Source organism: Agelaius phoeniceus, chromosome 17 (genome assembly GCF_051311805.1).
Source record: "Agelaius phoeniceus isolate bAgePho1 chromosome 17, bAgePho1.hap1, whole genome shotgun sequence".
NCBI lineage: Eukaryota > Metazoa > Chordata > Aves > Passeriformes > Icteridae > Agelaius > Agelaius phoeniceus.
The window spans coordinates 10,058,653-10,083,888 of NC_135281.1; the positions used below are offsets into that span (position 1 = coordinate 10,058,653).

General features: G+C 44.2%; 2 protein-coding genes across 2 annotated transcripts in view; both read left to right on the plus strand.

Annotated features, from left to right (window-relative positions):
- The first annotated feature begins 1,544 nt into the window (after positions 1 to 1,544).
- On the plus strand, positions 1,545 to 13,835 carry PCMTD2 (protein-L-isoaspartate (D-aspartate) O-methyltransferase domain containing 2). The gene is made up of 6 exons (XM_054644208.2): positions 1,545 to 1,734; positions 4,252 to 4,580; positions 5,798 to 5,900; positions 7,665 to 7,836; positions 8,650 to 8,773; positions 10,300 to 13,835. The coding sequence occupies exons 2-6, from the start codon at positions 4,274 to 4,276 to the stop codon at positions 10,683 to 10,685; spliced, it is 1,092 nt and encodes a 363-aa protein (XP_054500183.1). The 5' UTR covers positions 1,545 to 1,734; positions 4,252 to 4,273; the 3' UTR covers positions 10,686 to 13,835.
- Positions 13,836 to 17,195: 3,360 nt separating this feature from the next.
- LOC129127707 (peroxidasin homolog) overlaps positions 17,196 to 25,236 on the plus strand; it is a 43,455-nt gene continuing 35,414 nt past the window's right edge. Inside the window, exon 1 of the mRNA XM_054644548.2 lies at positions 17,196 to 17,416. Coding sequence (XP_054500523.2) covers positions 17,253 to 17,416 — 164 coding nt within the window. The 5' untranslated portion in view covers positions 17,196 to 17,252. The remainder of the gene's footprint in view (positions 17,417 to 25,236) is intronic.

The window sequence follows — 25,236 nt, forward strand, 5'->3', positions numbered from 1 at the left end:
TCTGCAGCATCAGCCAATGCAGAGAGGGTCACTTACACCTGAAAACAAACAGGCACTTTTAGAGGATAATTTCTCTCAGTCTTAGACAGGTAACAGGAGACACCTTTTCTCCAGGTCATTGAAGGAGCTCACACAGGTGTGTAAAATCTAAATTTGTGGCCTAACACTCAGTTATGGGACAGGGATCCCCCACAAAATGAATGGCATGTCAGATGTTGTGAAGTTTCAAAATATTCCGTGTTTCCTTCAAGCCCCTACCCCTGGAATCAGGTAAATCTGCATCTCACTTATTTATCCATCAGTTAATTCACATGTAGCATTCATGATTGCAGGGAAAAAAAAAATCCAGTCATGTGACTAAATTTGGATGCTCATCAGCTCAAAATGAAGAATATCAACCAGTTCCCACCACATTTTTTTTTTCCCTAAGTTCCCATGATTTTTTCCCAAGCCTGACTAATGGCACCAGAACATCTGGTGCTGGCCAGGCTTCACTCAGGAGGTTTGGCTCCTGTGTCTGTGCCAGCAGCTCACTGGCATCCCCCAGCCCCTTGCTCCTGCATCCCTCCTGCATCCTGGGATATCTTGTGCTGGCTGCCCTAGAACAGAGGCTGGATGGAGTTAAAGAATAAAGCAGGGATTTCTTAAAAGGCCTCCATGGCTCCACCTTGGGCAGCACAAGAGCCCAGCCAGGGCTGCACCCAAGGGTAACAAAATGCATGACCGCTCACAGGGCCTCTCACTTTTATAAGTTTTGCTCCTTTTGCCTATTGGAGTTAATTTTCCAATTATAGCTTTAGCTTATGAAGTCCCATCCTGCTTGTTATTTCATTCCATGTTGTTTGTGCTCTTGGGCCTAAGATTTGGATCAGTTGTCCTTGGTCCACAGCTAGAGAAGGAATTGTTTTGTCTCCCTAATCTGTGAAGAAAGCTTACTATCCCCTAATATGAAGCTCAGAAGTACACACTAAAGCAGTATAGAGTCTGAAAAATATCAAAGCTAAAACCTGAGGCATCACTGGGATGTCCCAATCCCACAAGTGTCACAGCACTATCGCAGGATTGGGACAGCTGGGACAACTGGCCCATGAGCTAGAGAAGCAGGTGTGGAGATAGAGCCTTGGCCATGAGGTGGAGGAATACGTGTGGAGATGGAGCCTCGTGCTGGCAACAAGAACTTTGGGAAGGGCAGAGAGGCCGGGAATGGGGAAAGGCATCCAGGCTGCCATGGGGAGATGTGCTCAGGAGCTTTGCGATGGGAAAAATGAGAGTCGCAGCCTGTGTATATCACACTGAGTGTGCATGGCAAGGTTTGGGTAGTGGGGAGGCTTCTGGGAGAAGCTGCTGGAAGTTTTCCCAGATCTGATGAAGCCAATTCCAGCCGACTCCATCGCCGGGACTCCCCTCACGGAACAGCCGTGGTACAGTCTCGCCCCCCCGGCGCAGGCTCTGCGTGGTACGGCCCCGACTGCGCCCCCCACCGGGCAGCAGTGGTGTGCTCCCTTACCCACTCCCCCCCCCCCCGCCGCCCGCGGCTGTGGTGCGCTCCGCGCATGCGCAGTGCCGCGAGCGGAGCTCAGCTGGGCAGTGTTTACAGCCCGAGCGCGTTGGCCTGGGCTGAGCCGAGCGGAGCCGAGAGGAGCCGGACCGAACCGAGGCCAACCGAACCGAACCGAACGCAGCCGAGGCGAAGCGAAACGGGACGAACCGAACGGAGCCGAGCCATCCGTTGAGGTACCGCTTTTGTCTGAAATCCCGGAATAACCTCCCCTGTGCCACTCCCGGTGCCGTGCCGGGGCAGGGACTGCCCTGGAGACCTGCCGGGGGCGAGCAGCCGCGGTTCTGTGCCTCGGGCATTGCTGGGAGCCCTCCCCGAGCGGTGCTGCTGTGCCGGGGCTGCAGCCGCAGGGTCCCGGTTCGCCTTCGGGTTTGTTTTCCTGAGGGGAGGATGGCAGCGAGGGGATGGTTCAACACCAGAGCAACCTTTGAAATCTCTGCTCTGCCACCTTTGATATCTCTGCTTTGCTACCTTTGATGGCTCTGCTTTGCCCCCTTTGGTGCCTCTGTTTTGCCACCTTTGGTGCCTCTGTTTTGCCACCTTTGGTGCCTCTGTTTTGCCACCTTTGGTGGCTCTGCTTTGCCACCTTTGGTGGCTCTGTTTTGCCACCCTTGATGGCTCTGCTTTGCCCCCTTTGGTGTCTCTGTTTTGCCATCTTTGGTGGCTCTGTTTTGGGCAGCGGTCCGGGTTTCTGCCTGTGGACTTTGTCCCTGCTCAGATTTGGGGAAATCTCTGCTTTGCCTTAGAAGCGAGGAAAATACGCCCGGGGTTTGCTGCGGAGGGAGAGGGGTTTGTTTTGAAAAGTTTAATAAAAATCAGACCTACTGGGTTCCCATTTCCCACCAAATTAAACAAAGGTGTGGAATCACATGAGGAGGGCCGTTTGAATCTCAGAGTTTGAAGTTGTGCCTATAAAACATGCGTTTTACTGGAAGTAGGTTAATGTGCAGGGAAAGTGATGATTTCAGAAGTGACTGACACCCGTCACAGGACAGATATTCCCTGCTCCCATTATGAAAATGTCTCAGCCAGCTGTGTTTGTTGTTGTTTTCCATGGTGTAGAGCATGGAAGAGCACTTGTTGTCCATGGAGCTGAGCTGAAACCAGGTCAGACCAGTTGTCCCAGTGGGGCTTGCGTACATCAGCAGGAATTTGTTTGGGATCCAAAGTGGAGCGCTGTTAAAGGCACAACTTCTTGCTTTAAATCTAAAAATGTAGATTTTTATTTATTTTTTTAAATAGCAAAAAGAGTGGAAGAATAACAGAAGCTTAAGAACAAAAATATATAAAAGAAAGTCAAGGGAATCAAAATCCTTGGTGAAGAGAGTATTTTAATGTGGAACGTTAAATTAAAGGTACAGGCAGCCCTGTGTTGCAAATGCAGTGAGGTTTTGTGTATGTAAGAGGAGGGGGAAAATGTAATTGGTACATTAACCCACCTGAACCTTCAAACTGATGTGTTCCTACTGTGAAGTAATAAAACAGAGTCATTTTTTGTAGAGAAAATGAAGGAGTAACTGTGGAAAGGAGAGGGGTGATGTTTTATTTCAAGTGTTATTAACGGTCTTGAACTGGATTGATGTATTTGAGACGTGAATGGATTAAGAACTGGCTCGAGTTCCCTGCCTAAGTATATCCTGTTTTGTGTGCCTCTACAGGTAATCAGAACGATGTGTTATTTGAACAACTGTGAAATCTCCTTGGAGTCCTGTAGCTTTGCTTTGTTTCCTCAGAAAATGAAAGTTTATAATTTGCTCTGGCTGAATGTAGCAAATAAACCCCAACAATTTCACTGTAGGCAGATCTTCTGATCCCAGGAATGAGCTCCAAAGCTGCTGCTTCGTGGTTATTACTGTGAGCAGGGAAAGGCATTGTAAACAAACACGTCTTAAATCATGCTGTGCTTTCTGGAAAGGATTTTTTCCCCCTTAATATATGAGAAGGGGAGAAGAAGCCAGGTTAATTCTGAGTGGTTTTGTTCCCCTGTACATTTTCCTTTAAAACCTGTAGGCTGCAGTGGGAATTCTCTGTGGAGCTGCTGTCTGTGTCATTAAGTGCTTTACTAATGGTGGTGGCTCAGTCTCTGGAGATGAGCTGTGTGAAAGTGCATTTGCTAAAGTGCATTTACCAAAGTAAGCAAGGTTGACAGGTCAGAGTTTTGTTGGGTTTTTTGAACCTCTGTGCAGTCAACATCCTGCTGCATGTTCAAAGGAAATGCAATTTGAGATTTTTCTGGATTTTCTGCCTATTTCTTAGTCTTGTCAGGTGCTGTTAGAGGTGGAAAGTTTGTGTGTGACAGGAGCTCTGACAGACAGCCCAAACTTGCCCTGTTCTTTGGGCTTGCAGTGAAAAGTGACCCCTAAGCACAGGAGCTGGAATAATCCTTTCTATAAAAGGGTTCAGTGGAAAAGCTGATGTGCTGGTGAAACGGTGGGAGGGTTTGAAGACAGGCCTTGCACATTGAAATTGCCTATTGTGATTTTTTTTTTTTTTCCCACTGGTGTCAGGTACTGGATGCCAGATCTGCTGCATTTTGCTTTCCATTGTGGGTGGGAGCAGTGGGTGAGGTTTTTCTAGAGCTTGGAGTAGGTAAAGATCTCTCTCAAAGTACTCCATGTACAGCAGCATGCATAGTTTATTGTTGGAGGGCACGTTCTGTACCTCACTTTGCTTTGTTGTTATTTCCCTTTCAGTGTTTATAGGAGGCTGCTGAAGATGGGAGGCGCGGTGAGTGCAGGAGAAGACAACGATGAATTAATTGATAACCTGAAGGAGGCCCAGTACATCAGGACAGAGCTGGTGGAGCAGGCATTCCGAGCCATTGACAGGGCAGATTACTACCTGGAGGAGTTCAAGGACAATGCCTACAAGGACTTGGCATGGAAGCATGGAAATATTCATCTCTCAGCACCGTGCATTTACTCAGAGGTGATGGAAGCTTTGGACCTGCAACCAGGGCTGTCGTTTCTGAACCTTGGCAGTGGCACTGGTTATCTGAGTTCCATGGTTGGACTCATCCTGGGTAAATACCTCTTCAGTCCCATTAACTGGTTGTATTAGAGCTTTAAAAACAAGTTTTGAAATCGGGGATAAAGTATTCCTCTGCTAATGGAGCTAAAAGGGTAGCTGGGAAAGTAAAGAATGCATTAATCCAGCTTGGCAATTTATCAGGATTCTCACAGCCTTCTCTGGAACTGGAGGGCATCCAGATTTCTGTGGCAGATCAGAACAGGCAGCAATGTAGTTCCAAAGGTGGCTGTAATGGATTCTTGCAGGTCTGGACACAAACCTGGGTTTGTTTCCCCTTAAGAAAGACCCCAGGTCAGGATCAGGAGTGCAGAGTTGAAACTGGGACTGAGCAAGTCCACAAACAGCTGTGAATGCTCTGTGCCTGGTTTGTGTTCACAGCCTTGTCTGAGACAGGTTTGAGATCCACTTTTGACTCTTAACTCCCCAACACACAGATGGGAATATTCTCTGGAAAACACTTTAGTGCAGCAGAACTGATTTTGTGACCACATCTACAGTGGCACAAAGCAAATTATCCAAGTGGAATTGGACAATTTAAATTCCCCCTTTAATGTGTTTCAGTCAGAGCTGTGCTGCCAGGATAGATAGCAAGTGGCTATAGGGTGAAATCTGGGGGAGTGTCCAGAATTTTAACTGCTGGGATATTTATTCTGAGGGTAAAGTCTCATTTCCCATTTGTGATTTTCTCCTAGGTTTGTTGACATTACTTAAGTACCAATTTGTAACTCCAGGGCTTTTATATTCTTTTTGCAGAAGTTATCCTGTCAGTTCTGAATAAAAAGCATGAGTGCTGAACAACTTTTGTATTTCCCAGTTTGTTTTTGCTGTTAATTGAGGTACAGTATGTGATGACTGTTCCTGATTAATTGCAGAGATTTTTAGGAAGGGGGTGCAAAAATAACATGGATGTGCTAAAACATGCAGGCCATTGGTCACTTTCACAGCAATGGCATGAGTGTTTCCCTCCTATAGAGAAGTTTCCTGCACAGTTAAGAGCAAATGATTCAGAATGAGCTGCACATGAGGCTCATTTGCTGCCAGAAATTGCAGGTATAGGGTTGCAAATCCCATTGTAGCAGTGAGAGAGCTGACCCCACACAAACATCTGACACATGGAACAATCTGCTGGAGGAGGGAACCCAAAGTGTGTCAATCCTGCTGGATTTGGTGTTGTTGCTGTTGCCATCCCCTGGTGTTCTGCACTTGCAGGTCCTTTTGGGGTTAACCACGGCGTGGAGCTTCACTCTGACGTGATCGAGTACGCCAAGCAGAAATTGGACTTTTTCATTAAAACAAGCGACAGCTTTGACAAGTAAGAATTCAAAATGCCTGTTGGGATTAATTTTGTGCTTTTGGCTTTACTCAGGGCAGTTCTTGCTTCCATGTGGCCCCTCTGGATTCAGGGTAATCTGAGGATTCAGGCTCCTTAGGCTTGCTGAGCTGCAGAGTGTGACCTTCGAAGCCTGTATGTGTCATGAGGGAGTTTCAGAAATGTTTGCAGAGTTTTTAATAGCAGTGCTGATGTTGCAGGGCTTAGAGGGAGCTGAGGAAGTTTGTTTATTTTTAAATGCATTTGCAGTAACACCTTAAAACTTGCGAGTAGCAGTACTTGGTTGTGCCTGTGATCTGAGAGCCTGCGTAGTGATGAGATTATGAACTGGTTTTTGTAGTGGCCTAATATGTTTTATATGAGAAGAAGGAAAAATGGCATTTTAAAATATGAAGGTAGTTTTATGATGATTAAGTTGGTACTAAAACTGCTTGGGATTTGATTTATGTTCTTCCTTAGACCCTCCATTCTGCTGCTGTCACAAGTAATAACTTCCCAGCTAGATAACCACTGCCAATAGTAACCTCAGCAATAAAAGTTGTGGCTGTCACATTTTTGGATCTGTTTCACAGTTTGTTCAGAGAGGGATGCAATACATCTGTGAATACCTGATATCCTCCTCTCCTGGGAGGAAGAAAATGAAAATCATGGCATGCAGGATTTTAGGCTACTCAGCCTTTTGCTGTTCCTGCTGCCCTGAGAAGCTGCTGAGGAGGGGGTTGTATTTTCTGCATCTTGGCAGAAGACTGAAAGTTTCTGGTTCTCAACAGGGGTTTTTTTCAGTCATGTTGCTGTTGTTTGAGATGTTTTAAGCAAGACTTTCTTCTCTCTCCAGACAAATATAGCAATGGAGCAAAAGCAAGCTGAATTCAGAAATTACCATGCCTGGAAAATTGGCTTTGCTGAGTGATGTCTGCTGGGTTGTGCTCCTGGAACAGTGTGTGCAGGAACTGTTCTCTGGCTGCTCTGAATGTCCAGCCTCTTTGCAAACCCAGAAAGCTCCAGGAAGCATTAGGAATAAATAGGTGCTATGTTGAGCTGCCACTCAAGATACCAGCAAAAGAATGGATGTGTTGAGGAACTTCTACCAAAATCAGCTCTTAAACATAGGGCTTAAAACTGAGAGAGTTTTGGAGCCTGTACGAAAACCATATGCATCAGAGAATCTCTCATTTTTCTTTTAAACCAAGTCAGAAATACCGTAGGCAAAAAGTCTTTTTATGAAGGGTGAAATCACAGTTCTTTTGAAGCTGATGGCAAAACTTTCATTGGCTTCAGCTCAGCTTACTTCTGTATCATCAGGTGGTAATTCCCCACATCTGAAAACCAGTTAAAAGCTTTTGAAAATGCAAAAATAAACCCAGGTGCAATCCTTAAAAGACTTTGACATTTGGAAGCACAGGTCTAGTACTTGTATTTGCATTTTATAACTGAGTCAGCATCAGGTGACTAAAAATAGCTTGTTCTGAAGAGCTAGCTGCAGCTCAAATATGAAATTATGCCTCCTTATCCTTGGGAGATTTTAGTCCATGAATTCTGACCTCATTTTTCTGTGGTTTTGAGACTTCTAACTGTGGTCTGTTAAAATAATGTTCTAGAATAGATGGGCTTTGGTAGAGAAATCCTGTAGAACTGTGGGGGTTTTTCCCAGTGTTTTCCATAGTTCAATTTCTCCAGAATTGTGGAAATAATTTATTTTGATAAATCATTTTATTCTTGTCTAATACAAGTCTTTTTCACTTTCAGGTTTGAATTTTGTGAGCCATCCTTTGTCACTGGCAATTGTTTAGAGATTTCTCCAGACTGCACTCAGTATGACCGTGTTTACTGTGGTGCTGGAGTCCAGAAGGAGCACGAGGACTACATGAAGAACCTGTTGAAAGTTGGGGGAATTCTTGTCATGCCTCTAGAAGAGAAGGTTGAGTGCCTTTTTACTCCTATTTCAGTTATTCTTAATTCTGATCATGGTTTGGTCAGTAGCTGTTCTTTTATCTTGCCCTTGTAGCAGGCTGAAGAAAGAATTATGTGCACTGTTTTCACAATGACTGAAAACTGAACTTTGCACATTCATAATATTTAAGAAATTTGTAGTTTTGCAGTCTTCCATATATTACAATCTTTTGTTAATTGCAATTTTACTTTCACACTGCAAAAAATATGAGCAAAGCTTTGTTTAATTATATAATTTAGTGTTGTGCTTAAGGGCAAAACACAACTTTTTGCTCCCTGACTGTCTCTTGAAAGAGTGTGCAGGATGTCTCTATTTACAAGTGTCAGTGGATTCTTTTAGTAAAAAGTGGGTCAAGTGCCTGACCTTTTACCACTGTCAGGGAATGTGAGAGGAGCAGGGTGCAGGGTTTCTTCCCAGTGAGAGGCTATGCATGGGTTGGGGTAGGAGATTTGATCTGTGACCTTTCCAGGAGCCAGTGCTCGTGGTGACTCAGGAGTTTTGCCAGAGGTCAGACACAGCTGCTCTGGTGAGAGATCTGGGCAAGCAGAGTGACCCAAATTACCAGTGCCCATGCTCTGTTGGAATAGATGAAGTTACTTGGGGCTAGTTCTGCAAGGAGTTCCCAATTTTTTTTCAAAAAACCAATGTTGTTTCTCACTTACTGTTGCAGCTTCCATTATTTCAACTTGTCCAGGCAGAAAAGTCATTTGTTCATTTTTTTTGTTCAAAAATCTCACTGTAGTTCCCACAATGGACAATAATCTCCTTGTTTTGCTTCAGTTGACTAAGATAACTCGGACTGGTCCTTCAGCCTGGGAGACCAAGAAGATTCTTGCTGTTTCCTTTGCTCCTTTGATTCAGCCAAACCACACAGATTCAGGAAAATCAAGGCTCGTTCACTTGCGTGAGTACAGACATTCCTGAGCTTGGGGGACTTCCTTCTGCTGCTTGGCTGTGAGCTGTAACATCCCTGGGAATCCTTTCCAGGAAAATTACTCCCAAGTCCTTCCAGCTGTTTTTTGAACAGCTGTCTGTCTTGTGCAAGCATTGGAGTTGAATGAAATAGATTCTAAATCACAGACTCACAGAATGGCCTAGGTTGGAAGGGACCTTAAAGATCATCTAATTCTAATATCCCTGCTGTGGGCAGGGACACCTTCCACTGGCTCATCATTCTAAACACAAATTATTTCTTGTGAAGTTGTACCTGAACTTTGCAGGGTGTTTTATCCTTGTTTTTGCACATTCTGTTCCAGTCCTGAGTGATTGAATCCTGTCATGGTTTTCAGGCACTGTGCCACAAGGAGAGGGAAATAAACAAACACTACCTGTGAACAAATGTTGTACCTACTCAAAGGCACTCACCCCCAGCAATCCAGAATTATCCTGAACCTGGAATGCTTGAGGGATACAAGTTGTGAAGTTCTTGGTTAGCTGTTTGAAATGCAGGTCGTATCAGTGGCCCCAATCTTTAGATTAAGACTGCAGTGTCAAGAGGCCTCTTAAGAACACATGAAGACAGAGGTACTTTCATAAAGAGATTAGTCAGGCTTTGGTCTTAACCTGGAAAGGTGTCTGCATTACAGGAGCTCAGGAAACAGTCTACAGCATGCTAGGAAGTCCAACAAGTGCCTGTTTCATCATGTTCTCACTTTGTAGTGAGACCTGCCCATGAATTGTATGTAGTTATTTTCTCCTTTTTTCATTCAGGTCCCAGGAAAGCTCACTTGTTGGCAGAGGACAGGGACTTTTTGTGTCATTTTTAATTCATTTTAGTTCATGGATCTATGTGCATCTGTACTTTTTTTTTTTTTTGCTGTATTTCTAAGCTGGCAGCAAATAAGTGCAGAAGGCAGAATGGTCTTCCAAGCCATTAATGTGGGAGGCATTTTAATACAGTAACTTACTGTGATGTTGCTATAATTACTTCTACAAAATGGTTTCCAGCCTGTCTTCACTCACTAAGTCTGAAGCAGTTTTTGAAGAGCGTAAATAGTACTTGTATTTTATAAGTGCAAACTTGGCAAAGCTGAAGGAGCTGTACAAGAGAAAAATCATTTTATGGAAGAATCAAACAGACTTCAGGTTTAGTTATCTACCAGAGGAAAATACCTGATTCTAAGCCATGAAACAATCACAGCTCCCATCACTAAGTCTGCATACAAACAATCTTTAAAATGTGCATCTTAGAATAATTGAGAACTCGAAATCAAGGCAGGAACTTTTTTAATGAGAGAAGCGCACAATTAAATTTCATTCGGAAAGTTGCAACACGGTTTATCCGAGTTGACAGGAGCTGAATAGAGCTGTTTGTGTAATCCCAGCAGGGAATTCAAATGGCCTGATTTAATCTGAGCAAACAGAACTTTTCCTGGGACTGCCCATGGGGGAAGTTTCTCTGTCTGCACTCAGAGGTTTCTTTGCTCGCAGCACCCGTGGCCGTCCGCAGCCTGCAGGACCTGGCTCGCATCGCCATCCGCGGCACCATCAAGAAGATCATCCACCAGGAGGCCCTGGGCAGGGCTGGGGACGGGCTCAAGAGCCCGCCCAGGTTCAAGAGGAGGCGGCTGCGGCGCCGGCGCATGGAGACCATCGTGTTCCTGGACAAGGAGGTGTTCGCCAGCCGCATCTCCAGCCCCTCCGACGACAACAACAACTGCGAGGACATGGAGGAGGAGAGGCTGGAGGAGGAGGAGGAGTCCAAACCCTCTGAACTAAAGCCAGACCCTCCCGTAAACTTTTTGAGAGAAAAGGTCTTGAGCCTGCCATTGCCTGATCCCTTGAAGTATTACTTGCTTTATTACAGGGAAAAGTAGTTTTTCTTCTTTTAGGAAGTGGGAAGTAGGCAGAGAATAAAGAGAATAAAGTATTCCTTAGGGCTTGACAAACATGTCCCACTTGCTTGCCTGCCAGCGTGACACCCGAGGCAGTAGGCTGGCTGGGGAATGTGGCTGCTGTAAACTTTGACATTATAGCTTTTTTGAGTTCTTTCTTTCTTCTCAGTTGTGTGCTATAGTTTTATTCTACAGCAGGGATTCCTTAAGAAGCAAGTTGGTGAAATGCTCAGCTGCTTATGGAAAGGAGGATTTAATTCCCTTGAAACTAACTGCAGGAGATATTGCTAAAAATCTCATGGCTGCTCTACCGAATATCAGTTGGGAAAAACTCCTGAGCAGTTCCCCAAAGACCTTTGCTGTCTGTGCTCTCTCCCACTAAACCTGCCATGTATTTGCCATGGTGTGTGTTTAATGCAGGATGAAGATAATTAGTTAAACCCTGACCTGGCAAATCATGTTTCTTCCAGTAATCTGAAAAGCACAACTTGTACAGAAAGGAAAGAATTTTTGGCATTACACTTGTGGCATCCAGGTTTTGAATGAGAAGGAAAGCATCAGCTCCCCTTTGGCTGGTCTGCTTTGCTTGTAAATTATATATAATTTTTTAGTAAAAAGTTTTACAAAATACTGTTTTTTTTAATGGAAAACCCGTGTTCTAGAGAATGAGTTGTTAGGTTTCTCTGCTTCTTTCAAAGCTATGGAGGCAAGTGAGGGATTGCAAAGCTGTTTAACTTTGACAGGATGCAAGGTAGTCAGGGTTGGGACTGCTGTCTCTGAAAATGTTTACAGAGTAATTCTGAGTGGGGAGAATGGTAGAGAAGAGCTGCAGAGCAGTGAGTTTGTGCAAGCTGAAAGCAGTATCTGTGGTTTTTGCTGTCATGTGAGAACTCAGATCTGGGCTGAGCAGAGTGAGGTGCAGAGCACCAGCCTGAGCAGTAAATCAGCCAGACAGAGTTTTGTGAGAGGGTCAGCAGAACCTGAGAGCAGCCTAGAGAGCCAAAGAGATGCAGTTCTCAGGTGTTCCTGTGTGTGTGCCCCTGCTGTGGTGGCCAGAATACAACTTGTTCACAAGTCTTCCACAGTGGAGTGGAGCTGCTCAGCTGGGTAGGTGATTTTATTCCTGCAGCAATGAAGTAGAAATTTCAACAGGTTCATATGGAAAGACTTGTCACTCTGCAGTTCTGTGGATGTGAGCTGTAATTTTTATTTCCAAAACTCTCTGTCATGGTGATGGAAGGGGATGCCATGGAATCATAGGATCACAGAATGGTTTGGGTTGGAAGGGACCTTAAAGATCATCTTGTTCCAACCCCCTGCCATGGGCAGGGGCACCTTCCACTAGGCCAGGTTGCTCCCAGCCCCATCCAGGCTGGCCTTGGGCAGTTCCAGGAATGGACAGTCCACAATGTCTGTGGATGATAAAATACTATGTTTAGAAGAGGCTTACTTGGTTCAGCCTGTTTGGGAAATGTACCTGAACTGTTAAAGGCTGGAAAGAAAGCCTGGAGTCTGTGTTGATGTGAAATAGTCCTAAAGCTGGGGAGAATGAAAAGCTCTCTTTCAGCAGGTTATGAAACTGTGTTAAGGCATTGCCCCATCAGAAACACTTGGGTTGGTATCACTTTGATATCTTTTGGTTTTTTAATGTGTGCTGTCTCCTCATTTTCTGAGGAGGAATGAGTGAAGACTGTATTGCCAAATGGTCCTGAGTTGCACAACTTGCTTCATGAAAAATAGTTTCAAAGTTCTGTGTGGCTTTGAAAATAAATGAATAACATATATGTCTAAGCCTGAAGTGGAGAACTTTTCCTTGCTTAACAGGGTTTTTGTGTCTCTTTGGGAATATTGTCTGATAATCCTGTATCATGTGGTTAATGGCATGTAACACAGTCACAGGCTGGGTTTTGCCTCTGGTTTCCTGTCTCCACTTCTGGTCTCAATGGTACCCCAAGTTATCTTTGTTCCCTTGGATTTTGATTTCTTTATTTGCAGTGGGCAGTTCTGTGGCCACTGAGCTGATGTTTCCTGTAAAGGTGCACATCCCCATCATTGGATTCTAGCAACTCCCATGAATTTCTTTCTACAAATGCAAATCCTGAATGTGGTGGTAAATAGAGGGTTAATAGAATCTGTATGTAATTATTCTCAGTGCTTCCCTACAGGCTGTGGCCTCTTACTTGTTGGAAAAGTCTGTTTAATGGGTGTCATGCCAGGTATGTGCCTTTCTGGATTGTGGCACAATTTCCACACCCTTCCATAGTCCAGGGTGCCTCCTGCTTTTGGCCACCAGGTCATCCTTCAGTTTAATCACAACATTTTAAAGGAGTCCCTTTAAAAATGTCATTAAACTTCAGGTTCCTGTTAGTAAGCCTTGCAGAGATTCTGTTAAAGCTGACCAGTTGAGGGAGGATTATCTTTCATTTATCCCTTGTTTGGTTTTTATCCCCATCCCAGCCCCAGTTGAAAAAGGTATTTTATCAGATTTTTTCACCAGATTTGCCTTTTTTATTACATTTGCTAGATTTTTGTAGCTTTCTATAAGATGCATAAATACTGCTATTTTTTCCTGGATAAGGTTGAATAAATAAATAAATAAATATATATATATATATATATAGGAAATTCATGTTCTAGGTTGTCAAATTGTCCTCTTGTCCAAAAAAACCCCACAGATCTAAACAGATAGTAGAAATTCTATGTATTATATAACTGTGAAATAGGATTGCTTATAGCCTGTAAATAAAGGGGAATTGTAAATACATTTTCCCTGTGCACAAGCACTTGCACTGTAGTTTTGTAGGCATTTCTAGCAGAGGGGTGGAGGCAGAATTGGGTTTCTGTGGATCTATGAGCTGTCCAGGAATTGTACCTGCTTTGTTTCTTTTTGTGTTCTCAGTAGCTGTCACTTTTTTTTGTATGTGACTCCTTTTAGGTTTTGATCCTGAAGCAAATTTGCAAAGAGAACTGAACTTCAAACTGCTTTAGTCATGAGTGTATAAGCTGAAAATTCTTTGTATAGAAACTAGAGTTCAGTTGGCCTGAGGCATGCAGAAGTGTTATGCAATTTAAACTTTATTAATAAGTGTTTCTGTATCAATAAATTCAGTAAATACTTTTTAGCCTTCTTAATATGGCTTTGCATTATGTTGTGGTTAGAATACTTTGTGGGTGAGTGCTTTTTTCCATAATTGGAGGTCAAGACACAAAACCAGCAGAAAAAATGCTTAACAATATGGTGCAGGTGCATGGTTTTAGATGAACTCCTCAGAATGTGATGTCTCAAACCTGCCCAGATGATGAGTTCCAAACCTTGAAGTAATGCAGCTGTGCAGGATGAATTTTGGGATCAGCACACACAGCACTGATGCAGATTTAATGTGTCAGGGTGGTTAAAGAGTGGGCTTCGTTCCCTGCCTGTCTGACCCATAAACAGCAGATACCAAAAGGTGATTTCATCCATTTCTGCACTTCAAGGAGTTGCCTAAGCCAAAGGTGTCAGGAGTTTGTTCTGTGCATTCTGAACTGCAGCTCCCCTCTTGTCCCCTGGGCTCTCTCTGAGTGTTTAATTAATGTGGATTTTTAAGAGTGAGTGTTCAAGGCTTTCATTTCTCCAGTATTGAGAACAATATTTTGGTTTCAGCTGTGCTAGGAATCTGATCATAATAGCAAATACAGCTGCTGCTAATTAAATGAATCTGTTAACCTTTATTCCATAGGATAATTGCTTGTCTGTGTGTTTCTTCCTGTCATCTGTGTGTATGATAAATGTCCTTTTCCCAGCTATAACAGGAGATTAGTTCAACGTTAATGTTTTCCTTCACGTGATGCGTGCTGACAGAAAAATCCTTTTCTGCTTTGCAAAGCCATGGATGTGTCATACAAATGGTATTGAGGAAATTAAATTTGTCAGATGATGTTTATGTTCACTTCATTCTAAAACATAGAGCATCACAGTCCCCTGGGGGGTATAGAGGGGGCAGGTCCCCTGAAGGAAATCTTTCTGCTGAAGAAAAAGGGATAGAAGGGAGAGTTAAACAAAAAATACAAGGGGTGAAGGGGAAAAAAACCCACCTAGGGGCCTCCCCGCAACTTTCTTGGTTTGTACAGGTGTGAAAAGCCTGTGTAGCAGAGGCTGGAAATGCTGGAACATGGGACAATGTTTGACATCGTTCCTACTGTTCAGGAGACCAGTTTTGGTTCTTGCTCAGAGATGCACACTCCTTTTTAAAGAATTTGTCACATTAATGTGAGAGTAAGGGGCCTGGGATTGCTGGTGTTCCTTAACCCTCACCAACATCCCATTTACCACGAGAGGAGATGAGCGGAGAGAAGGGGTGAAGATCTGCTGCTCAGAAAATGTGTGGGTTGCAGAACTTGCCTTGCACTGAAAGGATTCCCCATGCTCTGTTAAATCTGCTGCCTTGGCTCAAGATCCCATTCCTACAAAGCAGTGGGCAAATGCCCCTCAATCCATCCCAAAGCTGCTCCCCCCCAGAACAGCCAGACTTGAAATGCAATTCCACAGACAGGACTCACCCTGCAGAAATGGGACTGAGCCCTGGCCCAGCTCTCCTCTTTGCAATACAAGTAAAAAGGGATTTTTGTTGTTGTTGTTTTTGCAGAGGGTTGGTTTAGAACTCGGAGTTTATGCACCACAGAGGCGGAAAGCAAAAGCCTCATATTTACAAAATGGCCAGATGTGCCAGGGGAAAGGATGGCTCCAAAATATCTGACACATGGTTTGGAGAGAGCATTTTTATCTTCCCAGCTTTGCAGAACAGCTCCTACCAGCTGTGCTCCCCTGTCCTAGCAGAGTCCAGTGGGCTTTGGAAGGAGCTCATGTGGGAGCAGTGGGGCTGGAAGGACAGAGAGCTTCAGTCAGGAGGATTTTCACGTAACACCTGTTGCCTGATGCACGTAGAGGATGTGCTTCTAAAAGCACTCAATGCCTCCGGAATGAAAAGCTGTGCTATTCACCAGAGCAGTCTGCTTTCAGCTATCAGTTGTTGTATGGAGGCTGAATATGATAATTTGGCTTTTTATAACCGGTTTTTGTGAGCAGGGTTGGCCTGGGTTGGGTTGGGTGGCCGCTAGAGGACACTCTGCCCAAAACCATGAGTTCAGTGAACTTGCTTAGATTTCCAAGTGATGGCAGGACAAACAAACAGCCCGAGGGCTGAGTGCAGAAAGCCTGCAGGATAATTCTCTTTTATAGCTGGACAAACCAATACATGTTTTACCTTCCATGGTATGAAATTCCTTCCCTTTGTGCTACTCTTATCTGATCCCTTGTCTTGGATGACCCTTTTTTTGTAAGTAGTTGGAAAGACTTGTCAAAAACATTCTCCCCAAATGCTCAAGTGACAGAGAATCTGAACCAGGAAGGTTTAAATGTCACTCTTGTCTTCTTTGCCACATTAATTATTTTGCAATGTACAGTACAAAGCAGATGTGCAGGTTGATGGGAAGCTTTCATTTGACCTGCCAGGTTATGTGGGAGGGTGCTGTGTTGGAAATTCCTCAATATAAATCCTAAGGTGTGTTAATGCCTCCCTTGTGCTCAACCCATATATTTAGGATATTGTGTAGTAATAGCTCGAAACTAAAGATCAGCTGGTTTCACTGTAGCTTCTTTATAAAGGTGATTAATTCAACTGGAAACAAATCCTGCCTTTTGCATCTCAATTTTATCTTCCAGTGGGGAGAAACAAGTTGAGGACTGCATTCCCTACAGTTCAAACTCAGCTGATTTCATGTTTTTTACCCCTCTTCACCCCTCAGTTGCCTTGAATTTCTCAAAAGCCCTGACATTTTCCCAAATGACATTCTTGTTGAAAGAAATTATACTTGGTCAAAAACCTTTGAAATTAATCAGCTTTTACTCTGCCTGAGAAACTTTACAGATTCCAGGGTGGGGTTTTGTCTTTATTTGCAGGTTATTTATCTCTGTTAGTGATCTCTCTTTTAAAATCCCTTATCTGTTACAGCCCATGCCCACTCAATGGTTAGAGGTGTATTTTTGCTTGATGTAGCTACATGTAATAGGAGACAGCCTCTATCCTGGAAGTCTTACAGCACCATACAATTGACAGGCTGTTAGATAAGATTCTCTTTAGTTTGCAGACTGTGCTAGGGCAAAAAAATAATTGACATAAAACCTTGGCCCTGGATCTTTTGCATCCCAGCTCAGCCCTGGACCACGAGGTCATTTTTTGGTTGCTGTCCATGGAGGTGCACTGTGCTTTCAGAGATGCCTGAGGAGAAGGTGAGGAGTTAATTTGCTGTTTAAAAGAAGCAACAAGGCAAAAATAGATGCGAAGGAAGAGTTTGTATTTCAGCGCCACAATCAGAGAGGGGTGGGGACAGTGTGATCTCCAGTGATGTGCAGAATGGCAGAGAGGGTGGGCGGTTGGACTGTCAAACTGCCTTAATTTAATTGCAAACACATGCTGATGAGTCCCCTCCTCCTGGACCTCAGGGCTGGGAAACTTTTTTTGTCAGCTCCCTGCAGCTCAGAATTGAGGCAAATACGCTCCAGCAAACACCATGCTGATCAAACCTTCAGTTCTTGGAGGATTTTTGTATTTTCTCCTCCTGCCTGGTTTCTCCTGCTCCTGCCCCAGCCGCTGCCTGTGCTTCAGGACTACAGTGAGATGCATGCATCTGATGTTGGAAACCATCCCCGAGATCCCGCCCCAGACAAACATTCTGTGAGTAACCACTTCATTTTCCTGCCTTTCTTACCTGCATGGTCTTTAAAAAAAGGAAAAAAAAGGCAAAAAGGTATACTTTTTATCCTCTTTCCCTCCTGCAGAATTATCAGCCTCAAGAACGGTTTTGTGCTTTTAAAACACAAAACAGAAACTGCATCAGTTAACTGGCATCAGTTAATTGCTGATGGGACAATCAAGGGAATTGAAAAATTGAATGAGAGTAATTTCAAGCAAGCACTAGAAGACAGTTTTGGGGAATCAAAGGTCAAAAATGTTAAACTGAGCTTATGGAAAGGAACACAGTTTGCATTTTAGAAGGCTTTGTGTATGGGTGTAGGGGAGAGAGGAAATAGAGCAGCTCAGGCTTTTGTCTCCAGTGACACGAACACTTCCCTTATATATACAACACCATTTCAGTACTGAATTTCTAAGTACTGGTTTTCCACTTTCTACTTGAACTGTTCAAATCAAAACTGAGGCTTATTTGGAAAGTAACAGCTGTGGTAACTCACAGATTATTTGAGAAATAAGAAGCTGAGGGAGTTGGTGGCTGAATCCATTCAAACAGGAAAGGTGGAGGAAAAGGACACTGAATTCTTGGAGAACCCTCAAGAGCTCTTATTGAGAGGTGCAGAAGAACACTTCTCTGTGATTCTAAACTAATCCTAAATTTAAAGGTGGCTTTAAGATGCAGTGAACACGTGACAAAATCCTTCCCTCTGTGCTACTCTTATCTGATCCCTTGTCTTGCATGACCCTTTTTTTTTTTGTAAGTAGTTGGAAAGACTTGTCAAAACTGAATCTTCATGTTCATCCTCCTTAAACTGCTGCCAGCTGCAAAACCTTTCCAACATGAGTTTGAGCAGCTTTTCCCTTAGCTTATAACAAACTCACTTTTATCTCAGCTGGCACATCCATACCAGCATTTCTCCCTTGAACATCTCACTAATATTGTAATGCACTTTCTCTGCTGGCAGCCAGAGGAACATGCTGTGGGCAGGATGCTGGCATTGGACTGCTGCCACCCAGGTCTGCTGTGGTGGGTGGAGACCACAGAGGTTCTTGCATTGGTGGCCCACAGGATGAACTCTACCCTTGCTATAGCTGCCAAAGCTTTCTCACTGCCTGGGCTGGTGCTGGAATGGTTATTTACAGTGTGACCCTGATCAGGACTTGCTCACTGGGCAGTGCTTATGTGCTCTTACAGTGACTTGCAGCATCTGACTCTTCACACTCTTACCAATCTTTTTCTCCCCGTTATTCCCCTGAATCTTGAAATATTTAAATATTTAAAGTACCCTGACACTGATTTTAACAAAGTAACTTGTTCCTCCTAGTTTAAACCTATTTCCCTGTTGAGGGAAAGGTTTGTTCCATTGACTGAACTGAGGTATTTCTGAAATCATTGAAGCTTAATTCCTGTTCTCTGTTTGCAATGAGGCAACGTTTGCTGTCACAGTGGAGCCTCAGTGAGTTTCTACTAGAGATCCTTTGAGTGCAGAGGGAGGGAAGTTTACTGTGTCACCAACTCTTTCTCAGTTCTGGAATGGTGTGCTCCCTCTGGCAGCAGCATGCTTCATTCTCTGCACCACCTTGAATAGGAAACTGGCTTTAAAAACATTAAAGAAATAGTATGGGTGTGAGATATAAAAATTGCAATATTGCAAAGGAAGATAACTCTTCATGAGCCACTATTTTTTAAGATGATTTATCCATTTTATCCTCTTTTATTTGTCTCTGCATAATTATAAGCAAACCACATATTGGTGATCATAGACATAAAGAGAGATGAGCCTGGTGGGTGCTCTCTGTTGGCAGATCATGGGCCTTTGTGTGGCAAGGAAAAATCCTGACTGTCTGGCTATCTTGAAGATCTAATGTATGCAAATGCATTTTCCAGCCAGCATCCATTTATATTTGTTATAAATAGCATTTGAGTAATTAAACTTTTTTTGAGTTGTGGAAGATCAAGGAATGCTTCTTAACCAAGCCCTGAGTCCTCCAGCTTTTGGTATGTTAGTGTTTCTCCTGGGAGAACCCTTGTGTCAGACTGAACATTTGGAATTATAGCAAGAATAGGCTTGATCACGGAGTTATTCTGAGCAGAAAATGTGGGATTGGGATATTTTCCACAGTTAATCTTTGGTGTGAACAGGGCTGAGTCTGTCACTCCAGCTCCAAACACCGGTCCCAGGCTCCAGCTCGGTTCCCTCGAAGAACAGCTGCAGTTTCCAGGTGGGATTTGCTTTGAAGTTGGGAGTTTGGGACTTTCTGACCTCCGTGACTCCGTGCCACCCTCTCTAAGAATCCTGGAAGAGTGGGGAAGTCTCCTGGCTGGCACAGGCTGTGCTTCACCACTGGCAGATGGCCCCTGGGGCTGCAGCCAGCTGGCGGCACTCGGAGCCGCCCATCGCCTTCCCCGAGCGATGCTGGGATTGGCACGGAACCAGCTCCAGGATTGATGAGCTGTTACTGGCTCCTCTTGGGTCGCCATTTCCCTCCTCCCTTCCCAACCCCAGCTGGGTACAGATGAGGATCTGGCCCAAAGTCTGGTTTTAGCAGTAGACTATTTATCTTTGGTAATGGAGACTGCTCGCTTCATCCTGAGCAGAGAATGGGATGGCAGGAGCGACTACACATGTACAGATAAGCCATAAAAATTCATGGTGTAGAACTGCAAACGTACTTTGGCTGGTGTCTGTTCAACTGGAACATGATTATCCAGATGTGATCTGCTGGTTACTGCTGGGATTCAGGCAGTTCTTCCAGCCAGCAACCCAAGGAAGGGAACAGCTGTGGAACATACACTCAGAAAATTTCAATAGGTCTTTAACCTTCACAGCCATTTGTTCTGCAGTGTGACATTTAAAACAATAAACTTTGAAACGTGTGGACATGAGTAGAAGAAATCCATGGAAAGAAGTTCCCCTCTGGCTGGCAGCTAATGGATTGCAATCCAATTATCCATGGGTTATTCTTCTTTCTGCATTATGCAGGGCACATAATGAATGAGTACTGCTGGAGAAACATAGCTGAGGGCACAGGGCAGGATCAGGGATCTGAGCACATGGCTGGCATGAACTGAAGGTGACCCAGTTGTTCACAGACCTGGTTGCTAATTGGGCAGTGTAAGCATGGCCAGCTGGACAAGTTTTCTTTCCCTTCCTTGTGTGCTGCTTTTGGTGCCTGCTCAGCTCCTCTCTTCCTCCTGCAGGAGGAAGGCTGGAGTAGGACAGGGTGTAGCTCTCTTAGTATATTAATAAGCACATTTTGAGAAGGAATTTTATACATTTGTTGGGGAAAGGTTTACTGAGCAAATGAGTTCTTGGAAATGCTGCTCTGTTTGTGGTCTCTGTCGTGTGTTTTGGGTTGAAGAAGGGATTACTCATTTCCTCTGTGTGTGATAATCTTATATACAGCCATTAAATGCACACCCACACATTCTGCATGTGCCAGGTAGAATCTCTTTCTGACTTCTTTCACTGTAGTATTTAATCCTTATTAAACCTTCTAGAGGTGACCAAGAACTTTATGTTCTATTTTTAGAAGTCTCTTCATTGGCAAGAAAATGGGGAGGGAAGGTATTTCAAACATATTTTCTTTCTAGAAACATTCCAGCATCTTTTGATGGAAGGATTCTAAGTCTTGTGATTGTAGCTACCTTAAGTGTTTAAAATTCTGCTTTTGCTGAACTACCACTGCTTCAGCATCTGGTTCCCACTTGAGTATTTGTATTTTTGTTGCCCTCACCACATCCCTCTCCCTGTAGGGATACCAGGACTCTTTCCTGTTCTCTTTAAGGAGAAATCAGTATTTTTTTGGTGAAAGAATGTGTGTGTATTCTGGGTAAAAACTTTAATGATCATGCTCGTAAAATGTGGAAGACTGACACTTAAGCTACATGAGACTCAATACTAAAGTGTTTATTTTACTTCCTCTGAATCAGGGTGAGAACACACTTCAAGAAGAGGGAAAGTTTTCTAGCTTTGATGTATCTTGGATAAATGGTGCAAAGGAATTATGCATTGGGTTAAGGGAGTCATGCTGCCATGAATGCCCAAGAACAGACTCAGATGCTTTGGGTAGGATCAGACCCTACTCTTCACCCCTGCTAATAAATAATAGCTCAAATTATCTAACACTGAGGAATTCAGCATCTTTTTTTGTAATCGTCCTACTTGAGCATGTGTACAGGACCAAAACCATGTTTTGGCCCTACCCTTCCTGGAAAGAGCTAAAGGGATGCCAGGTGGTATTTGAAATGATCCCACCAGGAATGAGGCACCAGCAGATCCCTCCTGCCCTGGCACTGCCCTTCAGGCATAGCATTCCCAGCAGCTTACATGGACAGAAAAAGGGAGATCAAACCAGCTTGGTTCACTGGCTGCTGGATTATGGTCAAGTTCCTGCCCCAGCTGATGCAGAGGGAGCCCTTTTGCAAACCTGACTCCTGTTTGTGGGAGCTGGAATCTTAAAAAGCTGGGTTCAGGAATGCCTGTGGTAATTTTCTTAATTAAAATCTCGTGTTCCTGATTCTTCAGAATGAGTGGTGTGGCAGTGCAGCAGGGAAACACAGCCTGTTCTGCAGAGTGAGGCTCCCTGCAGCTGCTCGCTCTCCACTGTTTCAACCACGATCCCATCCTTTCATTTCCTTGTATCTCCATGCTCAACATATTTTCCTTCCTCTTCACTCTTTGAACAGCCAGATCTTGATGTCTTAAGCTGGTAAGGCCCAAAATAGCCAGGACTTGGAGATTCCCCAGCCCTGAGCCTCCCCATGGTCTCCTCATCTGCCTCTCAGGGCTGGCAGAGCTCAGTTGTCCATGTAAGGGGTTCTGGGATGAAGGCTGTCATTTATTAAAGCCATTTGGGGACTCGTGTGGGACAGGGACATTCCTGAGTTGGGGAGCTGATGACAGTGAGTCTGGAACTCTTCATTTCCATCTCAGCAAGGCAGTTTTCCCTTCCTGCCAGGCCTGGAGTGGTTTGGCAGGACTGGGGAACCTGCAGAGCTGACTCTGATGTTGTGCAGATAAATGTGAGGAATGAGCATCTCTCTGATGAGTGTCCTGGCTCTTCTTGCACGGTGGAAACTTGTCTTATAGGATATTTTTATAGGATGTCTTTCACGCCCTCCCTTCCTCTGGAAACACTGGGAGGAACTTCACCATCTAATCTCTGTAAAAGCACCTTTACTCTCTGTGTCATTGTTGATGGTGATTGTGTGGCTGCCACTTTCCAACCAGTTCTGGGCAGAACTGTCAGCATCACTGCTGTGCACAGCGTTGGGAGCACAAAGGATTCTTCAATGACACAAACCCAGTAATTTGCACAGAACTGCAGTAAAACGCCTCTTGTAGCTAATTATCTGCTTAGTTAACATAGTAATACATGAGTCTGTGAAAGCCTAAATAGATTAAACAGAAGTGGAAGTTTCTTGTAAAAGCCATTGATTGCTTTATGTGCTAATCACTGATAATTATTTAACAGAAGGCTTGCAGGGATGATTGTTCTGATAGCAGCTGAGAGGCTCAGCCTGTGTAATTCTGTAAAGACCCATTTCCCCATCCATGTGCAAATTCTGGCATTCTTTGTAGTCTCTGTCAATAATTCCCAAATTCAGAAAAGGTGACTGATTTCTACAGCAGATCCAGGATTATCCACACATTCCAGGTCACTTTCCTGTCAGAGCAGGGGGGCTTGGTGAGATTTTAGCTGAGCCAGTCAAACTGGTGGGATCTGTGCTGGGTGATGCTGCTGTCCCAGGCCTCCTCTCTGTGTGAAGGCAGAAGAGCTTCCAGAATCCTTTAGCAGCAGCTGTTCCTTGTGGGAAGGTCATTTGTAATCCCAGACTGCCCTCCTTGAAATCACGGGGGAGAGTTAAATTAGGGATTATTTTCTGAATTCCCAGGTGGGAAGAAGTGGGCAGGAGGGAGGGAGCCCAGCTGCTGTGGCGTGGGGCAGCTGGGAGCAGCTGCCCTGGGAGGGGCTCTGTGGTCAGTCCCTGTAAAAAACACATTTGTTCCTGAACAGAAACGTGAATTTCCAGAGTGAGAGCCCTGGGAATAGAGAGGAACAAGTGTTTCTGTGGGAGAGGAGACAAACTCAGTGGGGAATGCTCTCCATCAAACACATTCAAGCCAGGGATTCCCAGTGCAGCCCTTCACTGCTGGCGATGATTTAGGCTGAGGCAAGGTCTGGAGTGCAAATGCTAAGGATGAGCCAAAGTATTGGGGTTTTTAAAAGGTAAGGAAGAATATGCAGGTTCCTCTGCATGCCCAGGGACATTCTTGGCTGTGCAGGGACATCAACACTGGTATCTTTTAATGCTGTCTTGGGTACGGGGGCAGAATAGCCTGGTCCATCCTCCAGGGCAGAATCCACCTTCCTAAACCATGTGTGGCTAATGCCTGTCTCACCTGAAGTGCACTGGGTGTTTTATGAGCCTTGCTAACTGAGATATTTAAAAAAACCCTGAATCTGCAGTTTCAGTCAGTGGCTATTTGCCCTTTCTATTTGTAGCAATTTCCTGCCATAGTTATTTTTTCTATGGTTAAATAAGCAATTTCAGTTCTTTTCATTGTCATGTTTTCTAGACTCCATATCATTCCCATTGCTTTATTTTGGATTCTCTCCAGTTATTTCACATCATTTCTTGAAATGAAGTGCTCAGAGAAGGGATGCAGTGTTTCAGTTCCATTTTTGTCTGTGGGGAAAGCTGCTGCCCTTGTGATGGAGAGCAAACCAAAAAGAACTTTCCAAAGGACTGAAAGATAGCTGGGGTCCAGAGAATCATCTAAAGGCCTTACCTGGAACAGAAAACAGAAGAAAAATTAAAATATTTCATTAAAACAATGAGCTAAGCTTTATTACATGCTCCTTGGGGATGGTGTAGTTTAAAAAGAGCTCTACTTCTGTGTGGTTTAAAGGACTGCAGTTGTCTTCATTCATTAAAACACTCAGAGCTTTTTGCCCCCACCTGCAGCCTGTGACCCAAAGTTGGATTTTACACTGCACTGCCCTCCCTGAGCATGGCCAGCTCCAGCCCTGACCTCTGTGTGCTCCTCCCATGTATTTGTAATGCTCCCTATTACCTGCAGCTGCCTGCACTAATTACAGGGTCCTTTGCAACCCCCCAGGGCAGCGGGGTTGGTGTTGGTGCATTGCAGGCTGTAAATCAAGTTTGCATTTCTTCACCTTTTCTCCTAGTCTGGTCCTTCCTTTTAACGAGGCCGTGGAGAAGAGGCAGCACAGTGTGCTGTCACTGCTGCCAGGACTTAATTGTGTTTGGCTTCGTGGTGGCAGCCGTTGCCTGGAAAAATCCACAAGGGTACCCCTCAAATTCACATTGCCAGGGAAGAAAGATACAAAACTCCCTCTGAGAAGAAGGGCAAGAAATGCACATTTGAAGCTATGCAAGTTAAGCCAAACGTTTTCTGCCTAAAAAGTAAGAAAATTTATTATGAATTTTTTAGCATAGAATGACTACATTTTGCAAACTGCTTTTTTCCTCTTGAACAAAATGCCCTTAAAAGGCTGCCTTAACATGAAGAAATAGCTGTGTATTCCCTAAATGTGATAGATCAAGCAGTGCAGGAGGAAAAAAAATCCACTTCAGTGTGTGCTTTGGACAGAAACTTGCAGCAATCCCCATTTGTCAGCTTTTGTGATTTGTTATAATACACTGGGCCATGCAAGGTGCCAAATCAATGCACCACGTTCCCTATAGATGTGTTTATCCTTGGTTAACCAGGTTAAACCACTTAGCTCTTATTTCATTATCCCATTAGCAAGCCAAACCCCATGGTTTTTGGTTC

Excerpts from the sequence above, each read along its gene's own strand:
- PCMTD2 (XM_054644208.2), top strand. The coding sequence starts at position 4,274 with ATGGGAGGCGCGGTGAGTGCAGGAGAAGACAACGATGAATTAATTGAT. Across the intron at positions 5,901-7,664 it reads ACAAGCGACAGCTTTGACAA|GTTTGAATTTTGTGAGCCAT; the intron begins GTAAGAATTCAA and ends TTTCACTTTCAG. Across the intron at positions 8,774-10,299 it reads ATCAAGGCTCGTTCACTTGC|CACCCGTGGCCGTCCGCAGC; the intron begins GTGAGTACAGAC and ends CTTTGCTCGCAG.